Source organism: Poeciliopsis prolifica, unplaced genomic scaffold (assembly GCF_027474105.1).
Source record: "Poeciliopsis prolifica strain line A6 unplaced genomic scaffold, Auburn_PproV2 SCAFFOLD014, whole genome shotgun sequence".
Lineage (NCBI taxonomy): Eukaryota > Metazoa > Chordata > Actinopteri > Cyprinodontiformes > Poeciliidae > Poeciliopsis > Poeciliopsis prolifica.
The window spans coordinates 2544109-2564673 of record NW_026562389.1 but is presented as its reverse complement, the minus strand read 5'-3'; the positions used below and the strand labels follow the sequence as shown (position 1 = coordinate 2564673).

At 36.3% G+C, this 20565-nt stretch overlaps 1 protein-coding gene across 2 annotated transcripts in view; it reads left to right on the top strand.

Annotated features, from left to right (window-relative positions):
- efna5b (ephrin-A5b) overlaps window positions 1-16279 on the top strand; it is a 111498-nt gene extending 95219 nt beyond the window's left edge. Inside the window, exons 3-5 of one of the 2 annotated variants that reach the window (XM_055039122.1) lie at window positions 7160-7225; window positions 7558-7623; window positions 10776-16279. In XM_055039122.1, the coding sequence (XP_054895097.1) occupies window positions 7160-7225; window positions 7558-7623; window positions 10776-10900 (257 nt within the window). In that variant the 3' untranslated portion in view covers window positions 10901-16279. The remainder of the gene's footprint in view (window positions 1-7159; window positions 7226-7557; window positions 7624-10775) is intronic. The other variant, XM_055039123.1, reaches the window with a different exon arrangement.
- Window positions 16280-20565: the final 4286 nt, after the last annotated feature.

Sequence of the window (20565 nt, the reverse complement as noted above, 5' to 3'; positions counted from 1 at the left end):
TTTCTAACAGTCCCATTATGAAGTTTTTGAGAAAATTATGATTCTTTAACTACTGTGGCAGAAAACCGAAAATTTAAAAATGATATCTCCTCACCATTGCACTCATGTACGAAATAATGGTGTTAGAAAACCAGTCCAATTATTGTATAATAAGCCATTATCTAATGCAACTCAGTCCCGCTTCTCAGCTTAGTCGTAATCGCTTTCTTTGTCACTGCCTGTGACCTTCTCACCCCCACGTAGGAGATGTAAGAAATGAGTCGGTCATTTTCTACCAGGGATTGTGAAATGCAAGGAAAGAGCAGAAGGTGTGCAACAGCAGAGGGGATAGAAGTGGAGTGGAGGTCACAGATAATGTCTCTCTGATCTTCTTCTACACAGATGCAAACATTTATGACATACCATGCATTTTCTTTAAGAGTGAAGTTAATGTCTTTGAAAGATGTTTTGCTAATTATTCATAACACTCATATCAAGTAGTTGCAGGTACACAGTAATATATTTCAACTAATCATTTTTTTTACTTTGGATGATTCTAGCTTTCAGCTAATGAAAAGGATATTAATTCAGGAGTGTCAGCCCCCTGTAAAGTATGTCTATGTATTTAATGTACATACTCTCAATACTTGATCTGAGTTTCCCTTGCATAAGTTACTCCATCAGTGCAGCATGTCACGGATGCCTCAAGTCTGTGACTTTACTGATATTTTAAAGTAACCAACAGCTGCTTCAAATCAGAATGGTTGGGGCTGGTGTCTCATCTTTCTCTGGAAAATATTTCACAGATTACAGGCAGTGACAAGCACAATTTTTCTTTTCCTCAGCTGAGATATGACACATTCATTGTGACAATTAGATGTAATCTATGTCCTGTATACTTATGTGTGTGAATACTTTTGAAGCACTGATTGTCTGCAGGTCTGCTACGGGTTTCTACCATACTTGTGAATCAAAGTTTTTGCCTGTTCATTTTTGCAATTTTTTTTCCTTCCACGTAATTTTTTAATGATGTAATTAGATTTGGGACTTTGTGAACAGCCAGTTTCTTTAGTGATGATAGCTTGTGGCTTACTGTTCCTCTGGATGTTGTCAGTGCCTGGAGAACTGTAAAGTTGTCCATGCTTATGTAGATCATCACATGGTCATAATACCAAATTTATGTATTTATACATTGTCATTTTCTATTGGTTTTCTGAGAAACTGAATCCCTGGTTTTTATTGGCTAAGCCATGATCATCAAAATTACAGAAATAAAAATCTATGTGAGTTTTACTTTTTTTATTTGATTAACTAATATATATACTTATTAATTATTTTGATATTATCCTGTAAATATTATATCTCTATAAAAATTGCTGTAATTGGTTGAAAGTTGGATTTGGTTTCTGTTCAGCTCCTGCCCAAAAGTAAAGAAAAAACATTTCCACAGGCTGCACAAATGGGCAAATGGAAATGTGTGATGAAGATGGCATAAAGTTTTGGAGAAGAAACACTGTGTGTATTGGCTTTAACGTTCTTGGAAACAGTTCTCTGTTTGCTCAGAGTTCTGGACCTACATTCTAACTTGGTTTGTTCGGTGTAAGCCACATGAGTAATGCTGGTAAATAAAGGACAAGGCCAGCGGGCTGTTTCTTTTGTTAGCTGACAGGATTGGCTTACCCAGAATGCAGTAGTACTGGACACAGCACTGCTTCATATTCAGTTAAACTGGTTTCTTCCATTACCCAAGAATGGAAATAAGGATTAGAACCCCAAAATTAAGGCCATCTGACCATCAGGGTGATCTTACTCTACAGGCATTATAATATGATGATGTTAATATTATATTCTCACATGACAGCATGCAACTCCCAGTAAGGCTTGAACATTTTAAACTGGATCTGATTGAAAAGTTCAACATTAGCTTAAATAGTGTGGTTTAAAATATTTTGTCATCAAATCTTAGCAGATTGGTGAGTCATATGAGCACATAAATATGATGCACTATACACACCGACTTTGGCAGACTTTTCTCTTGTTAATTTTTCCTTAAGTTTTCAAAAAGGCAGACATTTTCTTATCCAGCATATCCCATGGTGGACAGACAGAAATCAAAAGATCAAAAGGATAAAAAAAAAGATCTTTGCTGCATTCTGGTTAGCCTTTTTGTTATCTGCTGATCAAGCCTCGCTTTGCCACAGTGTTGAATGAATTACAGACATGTCCAGAAATCCATTCTTTTATAAATAGCTTCTTACACCTTTTATACTTTATCTAATTTCAGTTTTTATGTATCAGTTTATTCTTAAAATAGCTTACTTGGAGTCTTCTTCCATATTGAGACTCAAGCTGTATTCTCACCAGTCCGTGTTAGTATACTCTAGTTGAACTGTTGTTTGTTTGCACACAAAGACTGGTTCATTTTGGGAGGTGGGAATGCACAATCGAATTCTGACGTGGACCAAAAAAGCAAACTGTGTTCCACCTACGAAACCCTGGTCTTGGGTCATTTGAAGTGAATGATAAGCGGACCAGAAACCGTTCTGTAGAGGAGGGAATTCTGGGCAAACACATCTAAACCAAAAGTGTACGTCTAGTGCTTGTGATCTTTTACCAAAGACAAAAGAGAAATATTATAACGACTAAAATCTTATTTCACTTAATATTTTTTCTTGCATGTTGTGAAGAAGGAAGTCTTGAAAAATTTGTTAAAGTGGATATACAATGCTCAGCTAATTGTTGGACAAGTTCAATTCAAAATGTGTCTAACAAAGCAAGTCAGAAAATTCAAACTCATTGCTGTCCTGGCTATTTTGAAAAGAAGGTCAGGTTTATCAAACATGAAACTGATTAACTTCATAAAGAAGTAATAAAAGGGAAATCCATTTCATTTGGTCTCACTTCTGGAATCACAGATTAAAAAGCAGAAAATTGTAGATGGATTCTATTTTTGCTAAATTATGCCCATTTTTCAATAATTTTTCCAGGCTTATAATTCTTTAAGAATGTGTGTTTTTTTACTTGAATAATGCCCAGGTATGTGCAAAAAAAATAACTTCTAGATGCGAACATCAGAGCTCTTTTTCTTTTCAAAAGGCTGAACCGATATTGATATCTTCATTCCAATTGATTTATGATCATCTACAACCAGTTACATCAGTCTAGTCCTATGATATATGATGAGGAATTTGAACAGTGTGGAATATTGAAAATTGACTAGACTGCCAATGATGATCATGTCTTGCTGAATATATGGCTTGCACAATTTTGGAGCCATGTTTCTTAAATCATGCATCAGAAATACAGAAATTATTCTCTGGTTGTCAATTTCTGATTGTAGCAGGCCCCAACTTTAATTTTTAATTCTTTTCACGCATACCTTGTTTTGTGTCTAGGATTTTAGCATGTGTTTTCTGCATGAAATTTCAGTTGCAATAAAGCTTGGCTTGGGCTGTGATTGAAACAGTCCTCTGCCTAAGCTGCACTGAGCCCACCTGTTTGTTCTCCCGTAATTGGATTCTGCTTCATTCCATTTGCCTTAATGCTAATGCATAATGCAGTGGACCGAAGGAAGCAGCCACTACTAATCAGTGGACAAGGCACGGAGGAGTAGCCAGACCAACCCCCCATACACATCCAACTTTCATTTCGGGACGTCTTCTCATGCCATTTGTCCTTCAAAACAACCACTCATCCATGCTATGGCCAGAAATTCAAAGGCTGTGGAGCCTCAAGGTAGAGTGAACAGCAGGTGTTGAAATTTATACCTAAGAGAACAATAATTTGTAGTGCAAAAACAAAATATAGAAACAGCATTCCAAGTAATTCTGCAAGATTTAGTGCATTTGCTACAAAATTTAGGAACAGAGGCAACATCTCACAGTAGCTGAAAAACAAAGCTGTACTATAGTCAAACAAAGAATTACTGAAACTAAATTATTTGTTAATATTACCTCAAAAAAGCCAGAAGCTGGGAAAATGTTTACTCATGTTAATTAATATACACAGTTCCTTAGCAAATATTCCAAATTATTATATAAATTGGCTTACTTCAGTCGTCAGCAGATTTCTTATGGATCTTTGAAAAATAAAGGCTTCAAAAACTAAGAATGCTTTTTCATAGGTAAGAAAGATATGTGGTTAGGATGAAATTCTAGAAACATGGGCAGTTGCTCTGCTCACTTAGATCTGTGCGTTTCTCTTATGTTGGAGTTAGGGTGTCATAGCTAAATCTATAAACATCACAACAGCTTCAGCAATTTGCTGGCTAGGGGAGGGACTCCCACATGCTCTCTGCCTATTGTCATCACACCCATACTTCTTTCATGATCAGCAGCCTTTGCTAAGTGGCTGGTGTCGATGGCTGTTACTCAACTCAGCCCACGATGATGAAGATATAACATGTGGAGACGAGGTCTGTGTGTGTGTGTGTGTGTGTGTGTGTGTGTGTGGGTGTGTGTGTGTGTGTGTGTGTGTGTGTGGGTGTGTGTGTGTGTGTGTGTGTGTGTGTGTGTGTGTGTGCGTGTGTGTGTGTGGGGGTGTGTGTGGGGGTGTGTGTGTGTGTGTGTGTCTGTTAGGCACTTTATGGGCACTCACTGAAAAGAAAAGAGTAAAGAAGTGGAGCACTACGAAAAGTGACATAAATTGCATAGGTGTTGGGGTGTTTGACTCATTGGGTGAGCGACGGTCACCAACGTTCATTAGCATGTCACCAGCAGCCTCCATAGGAATAATATGGATCACTTTTCCTCTGTCCCTTCTGTTGGCCCTGGCCTCCCCTCTCGCATCTTTTAAAGACAAACAGAGGCATGACAAGCAGCGTCTGTTCTCAGGTGACTTCTCTTGTACGGTGACATGTCAGGAAGGGAAAGATACCAATTGAGGAAGTGAAAAAATTAAATGACAACATGGGGCAGAGACGGATTTCATAAAATATAGATAGTTGGATGCACAATCTGGTCTTGCTAAAACTGAGGAACACATCTGACCATTTCCATGTTTGCTAATCAATAATTTTCTCAATGCAAACATTTAATAGTTGGTTACAGAGAACATTTGTTTTTTTCATAATGTCTTGCCTCAAATCTAAGCGTTAAATAATTGATTTAAATGAAAATATCAAACATTTTGTTAGTAAGATGAAAAAACAATTAGACATGTATCACAAACATACATTGATGGTCATTTTTAGTTCGATATATTCTCAGTTTCTCACTATACTCTGCTTGTCAAAGATCTTTAGACAAGAAGAGAATTTTTCTCTGATATACTATGGCATATGGCAAGTGCCCATTGCAAAAGTGCTATTTGTTAGTGTTGGCATTCTTTTAACAAATTTGCAAATCGAATAAGCACCTGCTGATGCTAAATTGGATCAGCTAAAAAGACAAACTGCTGTGAGGCATCCTTAATATGATGCAAATGTCCTTCACCATGCTGATTTAACAGAGTTTAAAATCTAAATAGCTTTGACATGGAGAGTTTGTATTCAAACAATGCAATACATATTTGTAAAGTTGAAGGTAGATTTTCAAATTGACTCATAAATAAAAATGTGAATGGTTTAATTTATCTGTAAAGAGTATGACACAACCCCAAACCTACCAAAGTAAAGTATTAATCAGCAAAGCAGCTAAAAGGTCCATGGTGAAACTGGGGGAGCAGCAGAGGGTGGAAGTTGGAGCTGCCAGATAAAATTAATTCATCACAACAGCTGAAAGAGTCTACACTTTTCTCAGCTTGATATGAAATCCTGAACCCAAACGCAGCAGCCTATAATTTCAAGATGGTGTACACTGCTGCAGTCATCCCCCATGTTCTACACTGACATATGTTTGACCCCTGTCCTGGTCTGCAGGAGACAGCACCTGCTGCTCTACCACAACACTATTAGTGGTCAACCACTCATACTCCCACATCTGTAACACTTGAGATATTTTTTTGTGGATTTGACACGGCCCCCACGGTAACTAACGTTCTGGAGATTCACACCCCATGGACCTGGCAGGAAGGGTTCTATTTCCCGACATCAACCACAAACCATCCACATATGCACTACACACAGTTTATCCTTCCTCACTCTGGGTAGCGTGAAACCATGTAGAGGTTCTCATGGAAGGAAATACACCGTTGTACATTGCACCTTCTTTGTACATTGCCTTGCAAAAGTATAGAAGTTTTCAAATTTGTTCCTATTATAGAAACACAAGCCTTTATATTAGCAGGATTCTATGTGTTAAACCAACATAAAATGGTACAAAATTTTCAAGTTTAAAGAAAATGTTACATTTACAGATTCATAAAATCTGTCACATGTATCTGTGTTCAACCTCTTTCGGGTTTCTACCTCTAAACCATATTTAGTTTAAACTAATATCTTCTGAAGTCCCCTTTTTATACTGAGTCCATCTTAGTTATATGACAGCCTCAGAGATTTGTTAGAAAACAATTTCATGAAGACAAAAGAACACAACATGGAGAAAGCTGTGGAGAAGTTTAAATCAGAGTTGAACAGAAAGAGACACAAAACTGTAATTGCTTTGAAAGGTGGTTCTACAAAATATATTCTGCAGGAGTGCAGAATACACTTTCACACTTTTAAGATCCTCTCTCGTTCACAATTGTGTGCTACTTTGTTATGGACTGTCATGTAAAATTGCAGTAAAACACAATGAATTAGTTGTATCATAACAAAATGTTTCACTGTTGAGGGGTTTGAATGTTTTTGCTAGGCTGTGTAGTTTTAACTATAAATTGCACAAAGCTTTTTCTGTTTTTGTACATGCTGATATGTAAATATCCTGGTCCTTGATGAGCTGCTGCTACATCTAAATTAGGGGAATTCGGCTATAAGAAAAGCTCTATGGTTTTTTTCTGTGGAGTCTTCCGACAAACTGTAAATACTTTCAAGCTACACTTCCACAAAAACCCATGACTAACCCTGTTTAATTCCTTTACCAGTCCACATTAACTATCTTAAAATATTAATGTTGCCCGAATTACATTATTTCAGAGCTAACTGCTGTATTAAACCTGATATGTCTTACCAGACCTTTTCTATTCAGGGAATCTTTAACTGTGGAGTACAAGTCCAAAAATGCTGTGTAACAGGCTGATGAATGTGCATGTTGTACTAAGAATATCAGCCATGTTTACCTGTATCTGTTGTGATTTCTTTCAGCCTCCACTGTTGCTCCAAATGGGAAGAAAACATGCCTCAAGCTTAAAGTTTTCGTCCGACCATCAAGTACGTGTTTGCATGCAACACAGGGCTTTATAATATAGCTTACTGAGGTACACTCTTGGCCTGAAGATCAAAACAAATTAGGGATGTATGGTTTCCTCACTTCCCTGTTTTACTGTTTAGTCTCAGACCTGCCTTCTGAGAAAATAATTGTATTCTTTTTGAAACCTGAAAAAAGATGCTAGATTATCAAATCAACTGAAATCCTCTGAATGTTGCCATTAGCTTTGTTGCTCTGAGTGTTTGGGCTAAAGTGGAGGTGGGGGTACAAATGTCACTAACATATTTGTTGCATACTTGTAATGATTTTCCATTCTCCCTATTTTCTGTTGTAGACAGCTGTCTGAAAACAGATCGTGTTTTTGATATAGATGACAGAGTAGAAAGTACGTTACCAAGAGGTTAGTATGGCTTTTGGTCTTATTCACTGTGACCTTTTGCATGTGTCTCTTGTATGTTATCCTTTTTTGTTGCTCTACAGTGCATGTTTATCAAGCTTGTTTCATTTAATTTAAATGTTTTTCCAAGATTCCAATTTAGAATTACTTTTTGACTAGACAAGTTTCTATGCCACAAGTTTCTAAAGACTTATCTTTTTTTTTTACATAGACCACAATTAAATCATACTTAGAAATATTCCAAATTATTTCATTTCTTTGCGATTTATTTGAAAAAAGAAATGATTATGGATTTGAGATCATATATGCTAAAATCATACACAATTGAAAACTATAATTTCTTGAAATGTTTATGATTATTGTTTACAGATAATGGAAACCCAAAATTCAGAGTCTCCAAAAACATAAATATCATAAAAAAGGCAATTACTGGAAATTCACTGTTTCACAACCTAATCAGTGAATTAACTCAAAACACCTGAAAAAGTTTCCTAAGGTTGTAAGTGGTTGACCAGTCTGCTTCAGTAGGTTACACAATCACAGGAAGAGTCTGGCCCTAAAATATGTGTGAAACATCAATACTGACACCGTCCAAAAGATGATTAAATCATAAAAGGTTGTAGTCAAATAAGCTGTTTGCACACTTTTTGTATTAAATTTACACAAGTATGATCATAGTCATCTGAAACACTGAATTTGGGGTTTTCATCACCAATAAGCCATAATCATCAAAATTGCAAGAAAGTAAGGCTCTAATCTGTATAGTTTTATTTTCTGAAATGAGTAACAAAGAACTGTTGAAGTTGTTGATTATCAATATTTTTAGATGCATTTGTAAATGAAAAATATTTTCTTCTTGTGAACATAAAACTGCTGATGTTTGATGAAATATCAATTCGGCATTGTAATTAATATGTCAGCTGTAAAAACCACAAGAAAAAAAATCATTATCTTATCTCTATGTGCAGAGTATAGGTATACATTCTAACAGTCTGCTTAAGTCTTCATTGACTTACTGTTTGGCTCTGCAGCTCAGCATTGATTATTTGTTGTGCTCTGAATGCACAACATTTTATGTGTTTTACATGAGACCAAGTCAGTCACCAGGGAGGAACACACCCCATCAGCCACATGCTGCTGTTTCGTTCCCAGCGCAAGTTTACTCTAAGGCCTGTGCCAACATAAAGAGAGCTCACTATAAAAGTATGATACAAAGAATAGGCTTAGAAGAAAAGTAGAGGAAAGTCTAAACTCAATATAAAAAAACTTGGCAACATTTCCACTAACTTAACTTAAGGTATTGTAGCTTTTTAAAAACTTTTTTTTCCAATAGTTTTACATGGTGTTTACATAGGGCATTACCACCCATGTAAACTTTTAGGTAATATTAAAAGGTCTAAAAGATGCCTAATTTGTGATCTCTTATGGAATTTGATGTGATGTAGTGTGTGACAGATTGAATTTTCAAATGCTTAAAGTCAAACTTTTTACAGTGTGAAATAATTGCAGCTAGCAAAATACATATTTGAATACAGGATGTTACAAGTTCTAAATGCTTATGCAGGTCTGATGCTTGCCTCTTTGATTTGTGCTTGCTTGTTAATTTTGCTGTGCTGTTTGCATCCTTTAAAGGCTGTTTGCATCCTTTAAAGGCTGTCGCTAATCAACAGAATCTAGCTTACGTTTGGCTGAATTCTCTTTCATCATTTCCAAAGCCATTGAACTTAAACATTCAACCCCTCGGTTGTTGTTACGTTGTTGTTGTAAACGTCTGATCGTCTGGTCTGTCGATCTGTTCTTGTGCTGTGCATGGTTCAGCTACTTTCCCACGGTGAAGCGGGCACATGGCTGCGCACAGATACTGATGGTACTGCCAGACAGACACAGGCGGCCGCTCACCTAGGAGATGAAACATTATACAGCAACTGAAGTTCAAATGGCAACTCAGACTTCATTACATGAATCTGAAAATTGTTGCAAATACTATTGTTAGTGAAACAAACAAATGCTTTTTGAGTAAATGTTCATTGCATATTAGAATCTCATAAAATAATTGTGTTTTGTAATTGCATAATTACAAAACATATATATTTATATATCACACATTATATAGATTATACAAAAAGTTATTTAAAGTTATTTATTTATGTTGATTTTGAGGATTATGGCTTATACACAAGGACCATCTAAAATTCAGTTATGTTATTAACCTACATGATTGTAGAGTATTGTGCTGTTGTACACTCCACAAGCCACAAAAAGGTCTTTACTAAAAAGACTATCTTAATTATAGACTATATTAATGGAAAGTTGTGTGGATGGAAAAAAATGTGGTAAAAATGTCGTGCACAAAACAACATAAACACAACAATTTTGAAGCACTGTCTTGACATACTTTAAAAATGTGCTGATTATAATTTTAACAGTATTCACCCACGCTACCCAGTTTAATTGCTACAATATTGTTGTTCTTGATAAGCCAAGAAACTCACCTGACTTAAACCCTTCAGATAGTCAGCAGGGTATTGTCAGGAGAAACATCATAAATTACAGGGACGGCAATGCAGAAAAGCTAATGTCCAAACCTGGCTTTGCTCGCAAACCAAAGCCACTCGGGCTTCCACCTATTGAAGCACATAAAAGTGGGATAGTAAAATCTGCCCAAGCAAAAGTAATAACTTGGGAGGATTTTGACGGGAAACCTATTGACCTCATTGCCATAGCCTCATCCCCTCCTTGCAGCACCACTTTGCTGCAGATACTATTCTGTTCATAATAGTGTACAGTACATGGGAATACTCTTGAGTAGAGGAGGCCTATCTACAAAAAGGTACACAAAAATGTACCATTTTGTTTTTTCTGTTTTTACACTAATTTTACTTAAAACTGATTTAATTTATTGTAAGTCATAATCAGCACAACCGATATGAATGAATGCTTGAAATATATCATTTATGTTATGTTGTGTTTATGTTATTTATTTATGTTTTTTTTTATTGAATCAGTAAAATATATTAATATTGAATTACTGAGACGTGCCTGTATGTAAATAAAGGCTTAATGTTATACTATTTCATATTTTATATATGTTTCATCATTATAACAGAGACCCCTAATAATTCATGCTGTATTTTTTTTTTTTCTCTATCCTTTAGATGAAACCAGCCATGAAACGGCTGCCCCTTCGCGGAGTGAAACGAACGCTGCGCAACGTCTGCAGAAGACAAGTTCTCTACTTGCTTTGCTGCTGGTCTCCCTCGTGGGACTCTTTACTTTATAGCGCCTCCCTCTGTGCCGGAGGTCATTTACACCTAGCGTGGCCTGAATCTACCCTAGGCTGCAGGGTAGTGGGTGGGATTTGGGTGGATTGCATTTGCTTGATTGGGCATAAAAAGCAGGCTTCTCAAGAAAAAACAAAACAAAGAAAAAACTCTATTTTTTTCAGAAGAAAAATTAAGTGGTCTTTCTCCTTCTGTGAGTTAAAAAAGTTGATGTTAAAAGTGGGAGAGAAAGTGCCCCCTCTTATACCTTCAACTAAGATGCCAAATCCCATTTTTTTGACACTTAGTGATTCTTATTTTCCCGTGACATTTACCATCACGCAACATTGTATTTATGTCATTGCAGCACTGATGTTTACCTATGAAAACTAAGTTCATGCAGTTTATTGTGCATACACACAGGCGGCACACCATTGCAACAATGCAAAAGCACATTCAAAAACAGAAGCCAATTGCAGCAGTAGAGTTTTACAGTTTTAGAGAGTCGGCGTATACACAGTGGAGCATTGTAGATTCTAAGTGTTAGAAATTATTGTATATACAACAGACAGAAATGAATAGTTTCCCTGAGACCTCTCAAGAAGCCTTCTAAAGCTTAGCTTAAACCAGAGATAGATGTAGTTCAGTTTTTAACTAAGACAGAATTTAGAAATATGTAAAATATCTGACATGGAGCAAAGTGACTTACAATCGCTCGTTTTTTAAACACGGTATCCTCTTTCTCCATACTCTGATGAGTTGTTGAATGTTCTGGATGAGCAAATCCTTTTCAAATCACCAAGAAACTCTTTCTTTCTGACAAACCTAATAAAAATGGCCAATAAAACATTTCTAAAAAAAGCATTCTGTTCACAAAGCCAAAACTAAATTGAAACTTTCTCTCCAGACACTTCGTTAACCGTTGTTAAAATCGAGAATCAATACCTTTTGAAACTTGATAACACAATTTCACGGCAGCAGTCACAGCCATTTGTGCAATGTTTACTGAGCTGGGCCGCAATTGTTTTCTCTGTTCCAGTTGAGCATTAGTCAATATTAACACTCCCATAAACATTTGCATCCAAAGCTATTTATTCCCTCGCTATTGATTGTTCAAAAAGGTTCACAGTTTAAACTGGGTGGTGTTTTCTTTTTCTTTTTTATTTTGCTAAACTATCAAGTTATTTGACTCATCAAACATTCTTTTAAACTATACAGATAGTTTAAACTTTTTTTAGATCCTGTTAAAACAATAAAAAATGCTTAATACTCTACACCTTACAGTACCACGCTTTTTTTATTCTTCAACATGATCATAGATCAGTTAAATACTTATTAAATGCAGCTGGTGAAGCATTATAAAGACAAATGCATAGCTCCAATTAGAGGAATGTAAAGAGAAAAATATATATATCCATTAAAAGTAAGGTAGCTCTGTTCAGTTTGTTTATGTTACCACTTCGATTCAAAGTAATTTACTTCCACAGAAACACAAGGGCAGTTTGCTTATTGGCAGTGTTTGATTTAAAGAAAGGTTTTTGCTTCCTTGAAAGAAGTAACCTTTTACCCAAAGGGATAGCTCAGGACTTTTCTGTTAAAAGATCATAAGTGGTTAATATTTTTCCCACAGTAGAGAACTCTTTGGTGTCTTCATTTGATTAAAAATCCCCATCAATCAAACCCAGAATCTGAAGAGATGCCTTCAGAATCTGGCTCGTCACAAATGATTTTTGTAGCTCAAAAGCAGCTGATATAACAACCAGTTCTGTTTTTTTTTTTTTTCACAAGCAGTGAGTCAACTCAGAGCTACATCATTGCAACACTGTGAATGTCTGGTTCTGCCATGTTAACAGAAACAATTTAACTACACAAATATTATTCATCTACATTTTTCTGCAAATAGATTACCTAATATCACCATCTTAATTTATTGATGCTGTTTTAAAAAGTAGAGTGCATCCGTCTTTCTACTGCTATTCCAACTTTTTGGTAATTTTGAGGCTCTGTGTTTTGAATTAAACAGATTGGACATGAAACTAACTGTGCAGTTTGAAATTATTTTTAAGTTTTTATTGGTCACAAGCTTTTAGTGGCACGGCCAGAGCTCTAGGTGAAAGCAGATCTTTCCTGTGGTTCAGTTCAAAGTTTAATAACAATTTTATCTGTGCCAGGCCCAGAACGTGCAGCAAAGGAGACAGTGACAAACTCTGAGGAAGACACACTAGTGTTAGTGTAACCTTGAAGCCTATTTAGGGTAAAACCCCTTAAACTTAAATAAAATTTCTTAAAGTGACATCAAGTCCTTGGCAGTTTATCTGTATAGTGTTTCATGAATGCCTAAATTGTCTTTATTTTTGCATTGGACAATAGCAGCTAATGATAAACGAAATTGACATAATAGACAATCCCCTTTCTTTGTGAAACAACATGGAACTTGCCAACCATTTACAGTCAGAGCAAGTACCTTATAGAGTAGTAATACATTGTTAAAAATCTATAAAAATAGTGTGAATTAATGCTATAATAATTTGGATGTTTTTCCACTGATGCGTTTTTATATCAGTTACTCTGACCAGAAATACTTTTCACACAAGATGATCAGTTGCAATGCTCCTCCATTTTTAGTTGTAAATAATTGTTGTCGTCTGTGTGGAAAACTGCCAGATGCAAAAGTTACAGTGGCTTAAAGATCTTGGCCCTTCTTTGACAAACCATTAGTCTCTGGAATGAGTTTATATGTATTTATGCTAAATTAAGACATTATGAGTACTTATGACCTTTTAATAGAACCTCACTTCAAAAATCTTTAGCTATGTCTTTAACTCTACTGAATCTAGCATCATATAAAAGCAGCAAGTTAGTAAAAGGCTTGGAAAGATGGACAGAATAAGAGAAATACAGCAAAAAAAGGAACACAGGAGCAATTGCGCACCCACCTTCTGCTCCTACTGTTACTTGTTTAAAGCGACCCCTTAATGAGGTTCAAAATGACAGGCACGCAGACCCCATGTTGTCGCGGGGGAAGTTTTTCTGGTATTAAAAATAGATGATGGAAGGCTTAGTGGGGGAGTCTCGGAAGTGTAGATTTTTACTGTGGGGGGTTTTAAAGCACCAATGACCTTGCAGTTCAAGAGAGCTGGCAAGTGAAGGAGACAGAGAAGAATTATATGAGGAGAGGCTTACACATTCAAATACATGCAGGTTTGAAAAGATAGTCGATAAAAATGTGATTAGTGCCTAACAAAACACTTAGACAAAAGAACCTAAAAACTCATTCAACACTACAGGCCAAAAAACCTATTCAATTCAATGACAAACATGCTGTCTAGCACCATTCAGCCTCAGAGGCATGCACTGTTTTGGGTTTGCTTTGTTTTTATTTTGTGACTGTTTTTTTTTTCTGCGTTTTTTTATATAATATATACATATATCTATTTTTCATTTCATTTCTGATAAACAACGTTTGCCTTCAGCCATTTGTTCCTTTTATATACTGCAGTAACAATGCTATTATAGCAGAATAGCAGCTCAGCTACAAGAGGTAATATGAGACGAGGCCATTTAATGAGGTACTAATTTTCAGAGTATCACCACGGGGATATGAGCACTGCAGAAGATTCAACATGGACGCTTGTCTGCAGGCTATAATCAGAAACCAGCTTCAGTTTTATGATTATCAACACTAATTGTCTTTTTTTTCTTTTGCTATCAATACCATGATTTTTTGTTCTGCACATAACCCAAACCTGGGAAATGAGAATCAACTTATATATTGGATACTGTGTATCCTGAGGTAGACAACCATACAACATAGTAGTGTTAGGTTAGTATCTGTTTTGTACCTTTCTGGAGGACAAATAAACAAAATGAGATAAACCATTGTTAAAACTGTATAATTATTATTATTGTTATGATGATAATGATTATGACTATTATCATTATTATTATTAGGAAAACTTCTCGATGTATATAGTGTTTGATATTAAAGTATTAATTTGGTTCTTATGTCTTTTCTAAAAAACAATCAGATACCGTATTATCTCTGGGTTTTGCGGAGTGTGTACTGTTCTCAAACAATGCATTGTGTGTGCTTTATTCCTCAATGCCTAAAGAGACTCTTGAGTTCAAACAAAAAGGGGAAACCTGTGGGAGCTGCACACACTGTGCAGTTGGCTGGAACATTAGCCAACTAGAGGCTTACCTCTTACATGTTTTAAACCAGTCACCATCTCTTCATGGAAAGATCCTTACTACGAAAAGAAGCATTTGGGACTTGATCGATGGCTATTTGTACTTTTTCTTGCCTTCAGGATTTGGAAGCATTTTTTGAGTGGAAAGTTGGCTTTTTAATGGAAGGATCTCACCAGTTTCATTATGTGGCATGCGCATGAACTTGATAACATGTATAAAAAAAAAAAAATCTGAAGTTTTCAAGACTATGTTTTTTTGCTGTTTTCTTTTTCATGCTGATGTTTTAGATTTAATTGGTCATTTCCATGTTCTGTGTTTTTGCATCCCCCATTCGAGTGATGTCAGATTGTGTACTCACACGTGACAAATGTACATACCACAAGCCATTGTTGGGAGATTTAAAATTGGGTTTTGTGAGGTGCTTCATTTTGTAGATCAAAAGCAATTCTTACTTTTATTTTTCTAAACTTAATTCTGTAAGCATCCATGGTGTTCATCCTCGACTCGTTCCCTTTTTTCCCTTCACTCCCAGTTGGAGGGTTTATGAGTGGATACGTCTGTGTAGACATTTTCCAGTGTGACACTTTTGAGTTTTTTGTGTCTCTTTTTGTCGCCACAGTTAAAGCGAAGCAGCAACTTTGTTTGGCAATGAAGAGCGTTTCCCATGCCTTAGCCCCTCAGCCTCTAACCCATCTGTGTTCAAGACACTTTTTGCCATTGTGCTTGTACACAGAGCAGCTGCTGGCTTCGAAGAGAGTACAATGGGGCCCTTCAATTGTCTCTGTCTTTTTAACAATCTCTAAATCACTTTTTCTTACTGTAGATGGTGGTCTTAGGAACAGTTCAAGGATTAGAGCACCCCACCTAACAAATCCTGAACTAGATTGTTAGAGGGTGAACCCTATCATCGATTTATGCTCTGTGCGCAGGGTAAAGCTTCTCAGCTCTCCTCTTGCTGATGAAAACACTTGTTCGTTTTATGTCCTGCCTCCGTTCTTCTTGTGCTTGTATAACTTCCACCTGCTGTCCTTTCTCCCTCACCTTTCAACCCCACTCTGGCTTTTCCATAAGTGGGGACTGTTTCCAAACTGCTCTTTTACAGTATATAAAATGAAAGAAAATTTGACAGGAAAATGATCTGTATTTGTATATACACGTGTCTGAGCAACTATGAATACTACAATAAAACATTGCTTTGATGATTGTAACACTGTCCCAAGTTTTATTTTCTGTGCAAAATTTAGGGTGTTATATTTTTTAGTTGTTTTTTTTTTTTTTTAATCAAAAGCATAAACAACATGATTAAGATTTTTTTAGGGTTAGGGTTTGACTGCAATTAATCTACAGCCAGTTTACAGTGAATACAAAATTATACACACAAAACACAGTTACAATAGCAGACTTTGTGATATGAAAATAAGGCCAAGGTAAATAATTTCAGAAATTTTTCCACCTTTAAGGTTGCACATAAGTTGTACAATAAAGCAGAAATTATGTTACTGTCCAGTTTATTGTTAATATGTTTGTTTTCAATGGATGCAAAACCCACAGATTAAAATTCAAGCAATAAGGTGACTTGACAATTACGTGTCTCTGTTACTCTCTCCACCCTCCCCCCACCTTTCACTCCCACTCCAAGACATGCGCAGTGGTTTTCTTTGAGTGGCAGAAGATGTCTGTCTAATTGTCAGTAATAGAATTGCGCTGCATAAGTCACAAGAAATCCAATGGCGACAGCCACTTCATCAGCGCTTTGCTTTCACAAACGGTGGGGACTATAACTTTTTTCGTTACTTAGAAAAGAAGCTCAAAGAAAGGTAAGCATTTGCAATGAAAAAAAGAGTCACTTGGTTTTGTCTCAGTCTCAGGTTAGGTGGTCTTGACTATGACACTGGATTTTGTTAACATTTTCTCAGTCACATTTGAAAAACTAATTTTCATAGCGCTTCCCAATTATCAAAGGAATGTATTGAACAAAAGGTTTCATAAAGCGAAGGTGACAAATTAATCTTTGTGGTATTAAATGCACTTTGGACTGCACAGTAACACAGTTAGTAAAACTGTTGCCTTCCAGCAAAACAGCCTATGGGTTCTAGACCTAACCTGAGCTCTTTCTGCATGGAGTTGGCATGTTCCTCCTGTGCATGCATGAGTCAGACAGAACTAATTTTCTATTTGGATTTTTGGTATGTTTTGTGACATTTGTCAAATTTTGTGCAAGACTTAGATTTTCTTTTCTTTTTTTAGAACACCCTGAAACTCATGTCACTTAGTAATTTTATTTGAGGATCTTATCTGGAATCAGTAAGCTTCAGTCCTCCAAAAGCCAATGTTAAAAGAGAACAGGATACCCTGCCTGTTTAAAGGTAGTTCTATAAAAGTAGAACTTGCAGTTTTCCTCTGTTTTTATCACTCTGGGGCTGTGAGTTGCTGAATCAAAAGTGTTTCCAAACCTTTGTGTAATTCACTCAGACAGGTGTTAGAAATCCAAGCACAGAGGCAGTCCATAAAACTCCTTTCTTTTGATTCGTGAGAGATAAATAACTCTATAAATGTCAAAATTTCAATCTTTCAGGAGATTAAGTTTTGATGTTAACATTAAATGGTGTACTAATGTTAATGTAGCTTACTCATGCAACATAATTAACATGATGTGTAAAATTGTAAGCCACCATCATACATGCACATGTGGTTTTTAGCTTAGGTTTCTCCCTACTTGTCCCTCTACAAGCCGTCTGCACTGTAAAATCTTTCCCTGCAAAGACAAACTGAAATTAACATTATCCATCGGGATTGGAGTAACAACTTAAACTTTTTTCACATCAGTTGGACGCTAATGAGGACACCTAATGACCTTCTGTTGGACCCCATCAGTGCCATTTAGCTTCATCTTCCATTACCTCTGGTAATTAAGCTTGAGAGTCAGCAAGCCCAAAGGACAAAAGGGGAAGAAAGACAACCACGATCCACAAATGTTACAACGCTCATTTAAATTTGTCTTTTGATAAAATAGCAGTTCATATTGTCTGAGACATTGGTATAATTAACCAGCATTAAAAGGGAAATGGTGAAATAAAACAAACATTTATTTATTTATTTTGCTTTTGTGGATATGGAAAAGTAAAAAACCGTGAATGCATGGCAATGGTGTTTTATTAGATGTGGGATTTTAATAGCTACACCTGCTTTAGATACAGACTTGCTTGATTTAAAGACATGAATTGTGTCCAATCACAATATCATCCTTCTTTTTTACATTTCCTGGAAGGGATTATGCATCTACAAAAGCAGCAAAAATAGTTAAAATCATTAATTAAGGTTTGGATTAATGGATGCTTAACCAGATTTTGCAGTCCACACAGACATTAGTTTAGCTTTACAATTGCTTCTTTTGTAAAACCTACAAAAGTTCTCACAAATCTTGTAGTTTCTCTGCTTAATTCTTTCCAACACAATGATGTCTTAATTTGTATTGCTTTAGAAAGCAAAACAGGGTTTTAGCAGGTTTTTAAGTTGCACTTTATGAGGCGATAACAGCCATTTAATCACCAAAGCATCCGCATCAGAAATCTTCTATACCAAAAATAAAATACAAAATTATGATTTTATGGATTGTTCAGAAAATTGTGGGATTATTAAGATGAGGCTATGTTGCCAGTTTGTCATCAGTACTAAAGGCTTCTTCAGCAACACTCTGGGTTATAGTGAAGATTAAGTGCTCAGCGCTCCATAGGCTGGGGAAAAAAAAACGTGTTGATGCCAAAGACATGAAATCCCATCCAGGAGGCAATTCTATCCAATTTCATCCTTTTCCAAAGCTGAGACTTTTTTGAGCATCAGTGAGGAGGAGGGAAGAAGGAGTGGGGGGCTCTATGCCTGAACACACTTGAAATGATGAGCCAATTATCGTCAAGTTGTTCTTCCTGGTGTTATTAGCAAAGAAGGCTCCAGAGATGCAGGTGTGTGCATGCTTAAGAAGACCTATAAAGACAAATCACTGTGCCTGATCATTAAATCTGGTATAATGATAGCTTTATGTGAAGATGTATCCCAGATGTACTATTAAGCTCTGAACATAGTCAAGGTCTGTGATCAGCAGCAAGCGAGCAATGAGCACTGGGATGAGATGGTATTCAGCTCAAAGCATGTCACCCTCAAGATAGATATATGAATTCAAAAATAAGCACAGATTTACCTGAACCTTTGACTATTTTTTTTTTCTTGTGTAGTTGGAAGATAGAAGTTTCTTTCTTAACACAAGAGCTCATCTAACAGTTTTGAAGAGGCCACTTTAGTCAAAAGACTCAGAAGGAAGCATCATTTAAGTCAGCTGGCTCACTTCTCCATTGCACGGTATTTCGTTTCCATGTGAACAATAAGTTTGACTGACAGCTCCGAATGATGTCTTCAGTTAATCGCTTCAGTGGTGTGAAAAGGTCATAAATCACCCAATTACGTTATTCTGCCCCCAACCCCCACACTTTATGAATAGATATTTTGGGGGAGAATATTTAAAACGCCTCCAAGGCATATCAACTTAGTCAACCCCATATTTATTGAGAGGGAGCTGCTGGGTGGCAGAAATAACTGATAAGCTGAATACATTTTTGAGTCTCAGCTGCACTGTGGAATGTCAAGGTTGGGAGTCAGAGAGCTGAAACAGAATTCAAGGTCAGATTTATGACAACTTTGACAGGTTTTAAGAAAAAAATGTTTGGAAAGAAGAAAAGCAATTATTTAAGGTGGAAATGCAGCATAGTCATAAAAACATTGATCTGCAAAGGAAAATTAAGATCAATACTTTAGCAGAGATTTATGAGAAAGCCACAAAATGTATCTGTTTAAAAGCCCTGCTGTTGTCAAAGTAGGTGGAAAATAGAATGTCATATGTGTTTGATCAATACATATGTGAATAGAATCCCTTGGTTTAATCTGTAAGTTTTCAAAGCTTCAGAACCCAGAAAGTAAAGTACTCAGAACTTGATCCAGAAAAATGGGCAAAAGTTTACAACTGAAACATTTTCTAGTTTTAGAAAACCACATGAGTATGCAACCAAAGGACTTGGATCCCCCCTATTGTGCTGCAATTACAGAGGGATTACTCTAACGCCTCTTGGGAAAGGTCTAATCAGGTCTTGTGGAACATTGGCCTACCTCTGCACCTTCAGTAAGTTTCTGGAGGTCACATGTGAGTTTGACCAACCAGGGGTGATTTGTGTTTTGTGGATTCAGAGAAGATGCTGTGCAGTCTCCCTCAGTTGAATCCTGTGGGGGTTCTTGAGAGTATAGGGTAAAAAGCCACTTGTTACAGACTGATTTTTCAGATAATCTCTTCAGATCGAGCCATGTATTTTATTGCGATATTGAAATTCAATAAACTCTATAGAGAAATACATATTACAGAGTGTGTTCAAGTAATTTTTGTGGTTAAGTTGCTCAGAGAAACAGCCAACAAATACAAATTAATATTGTTTCCTTTGAGGATCCAGCACTT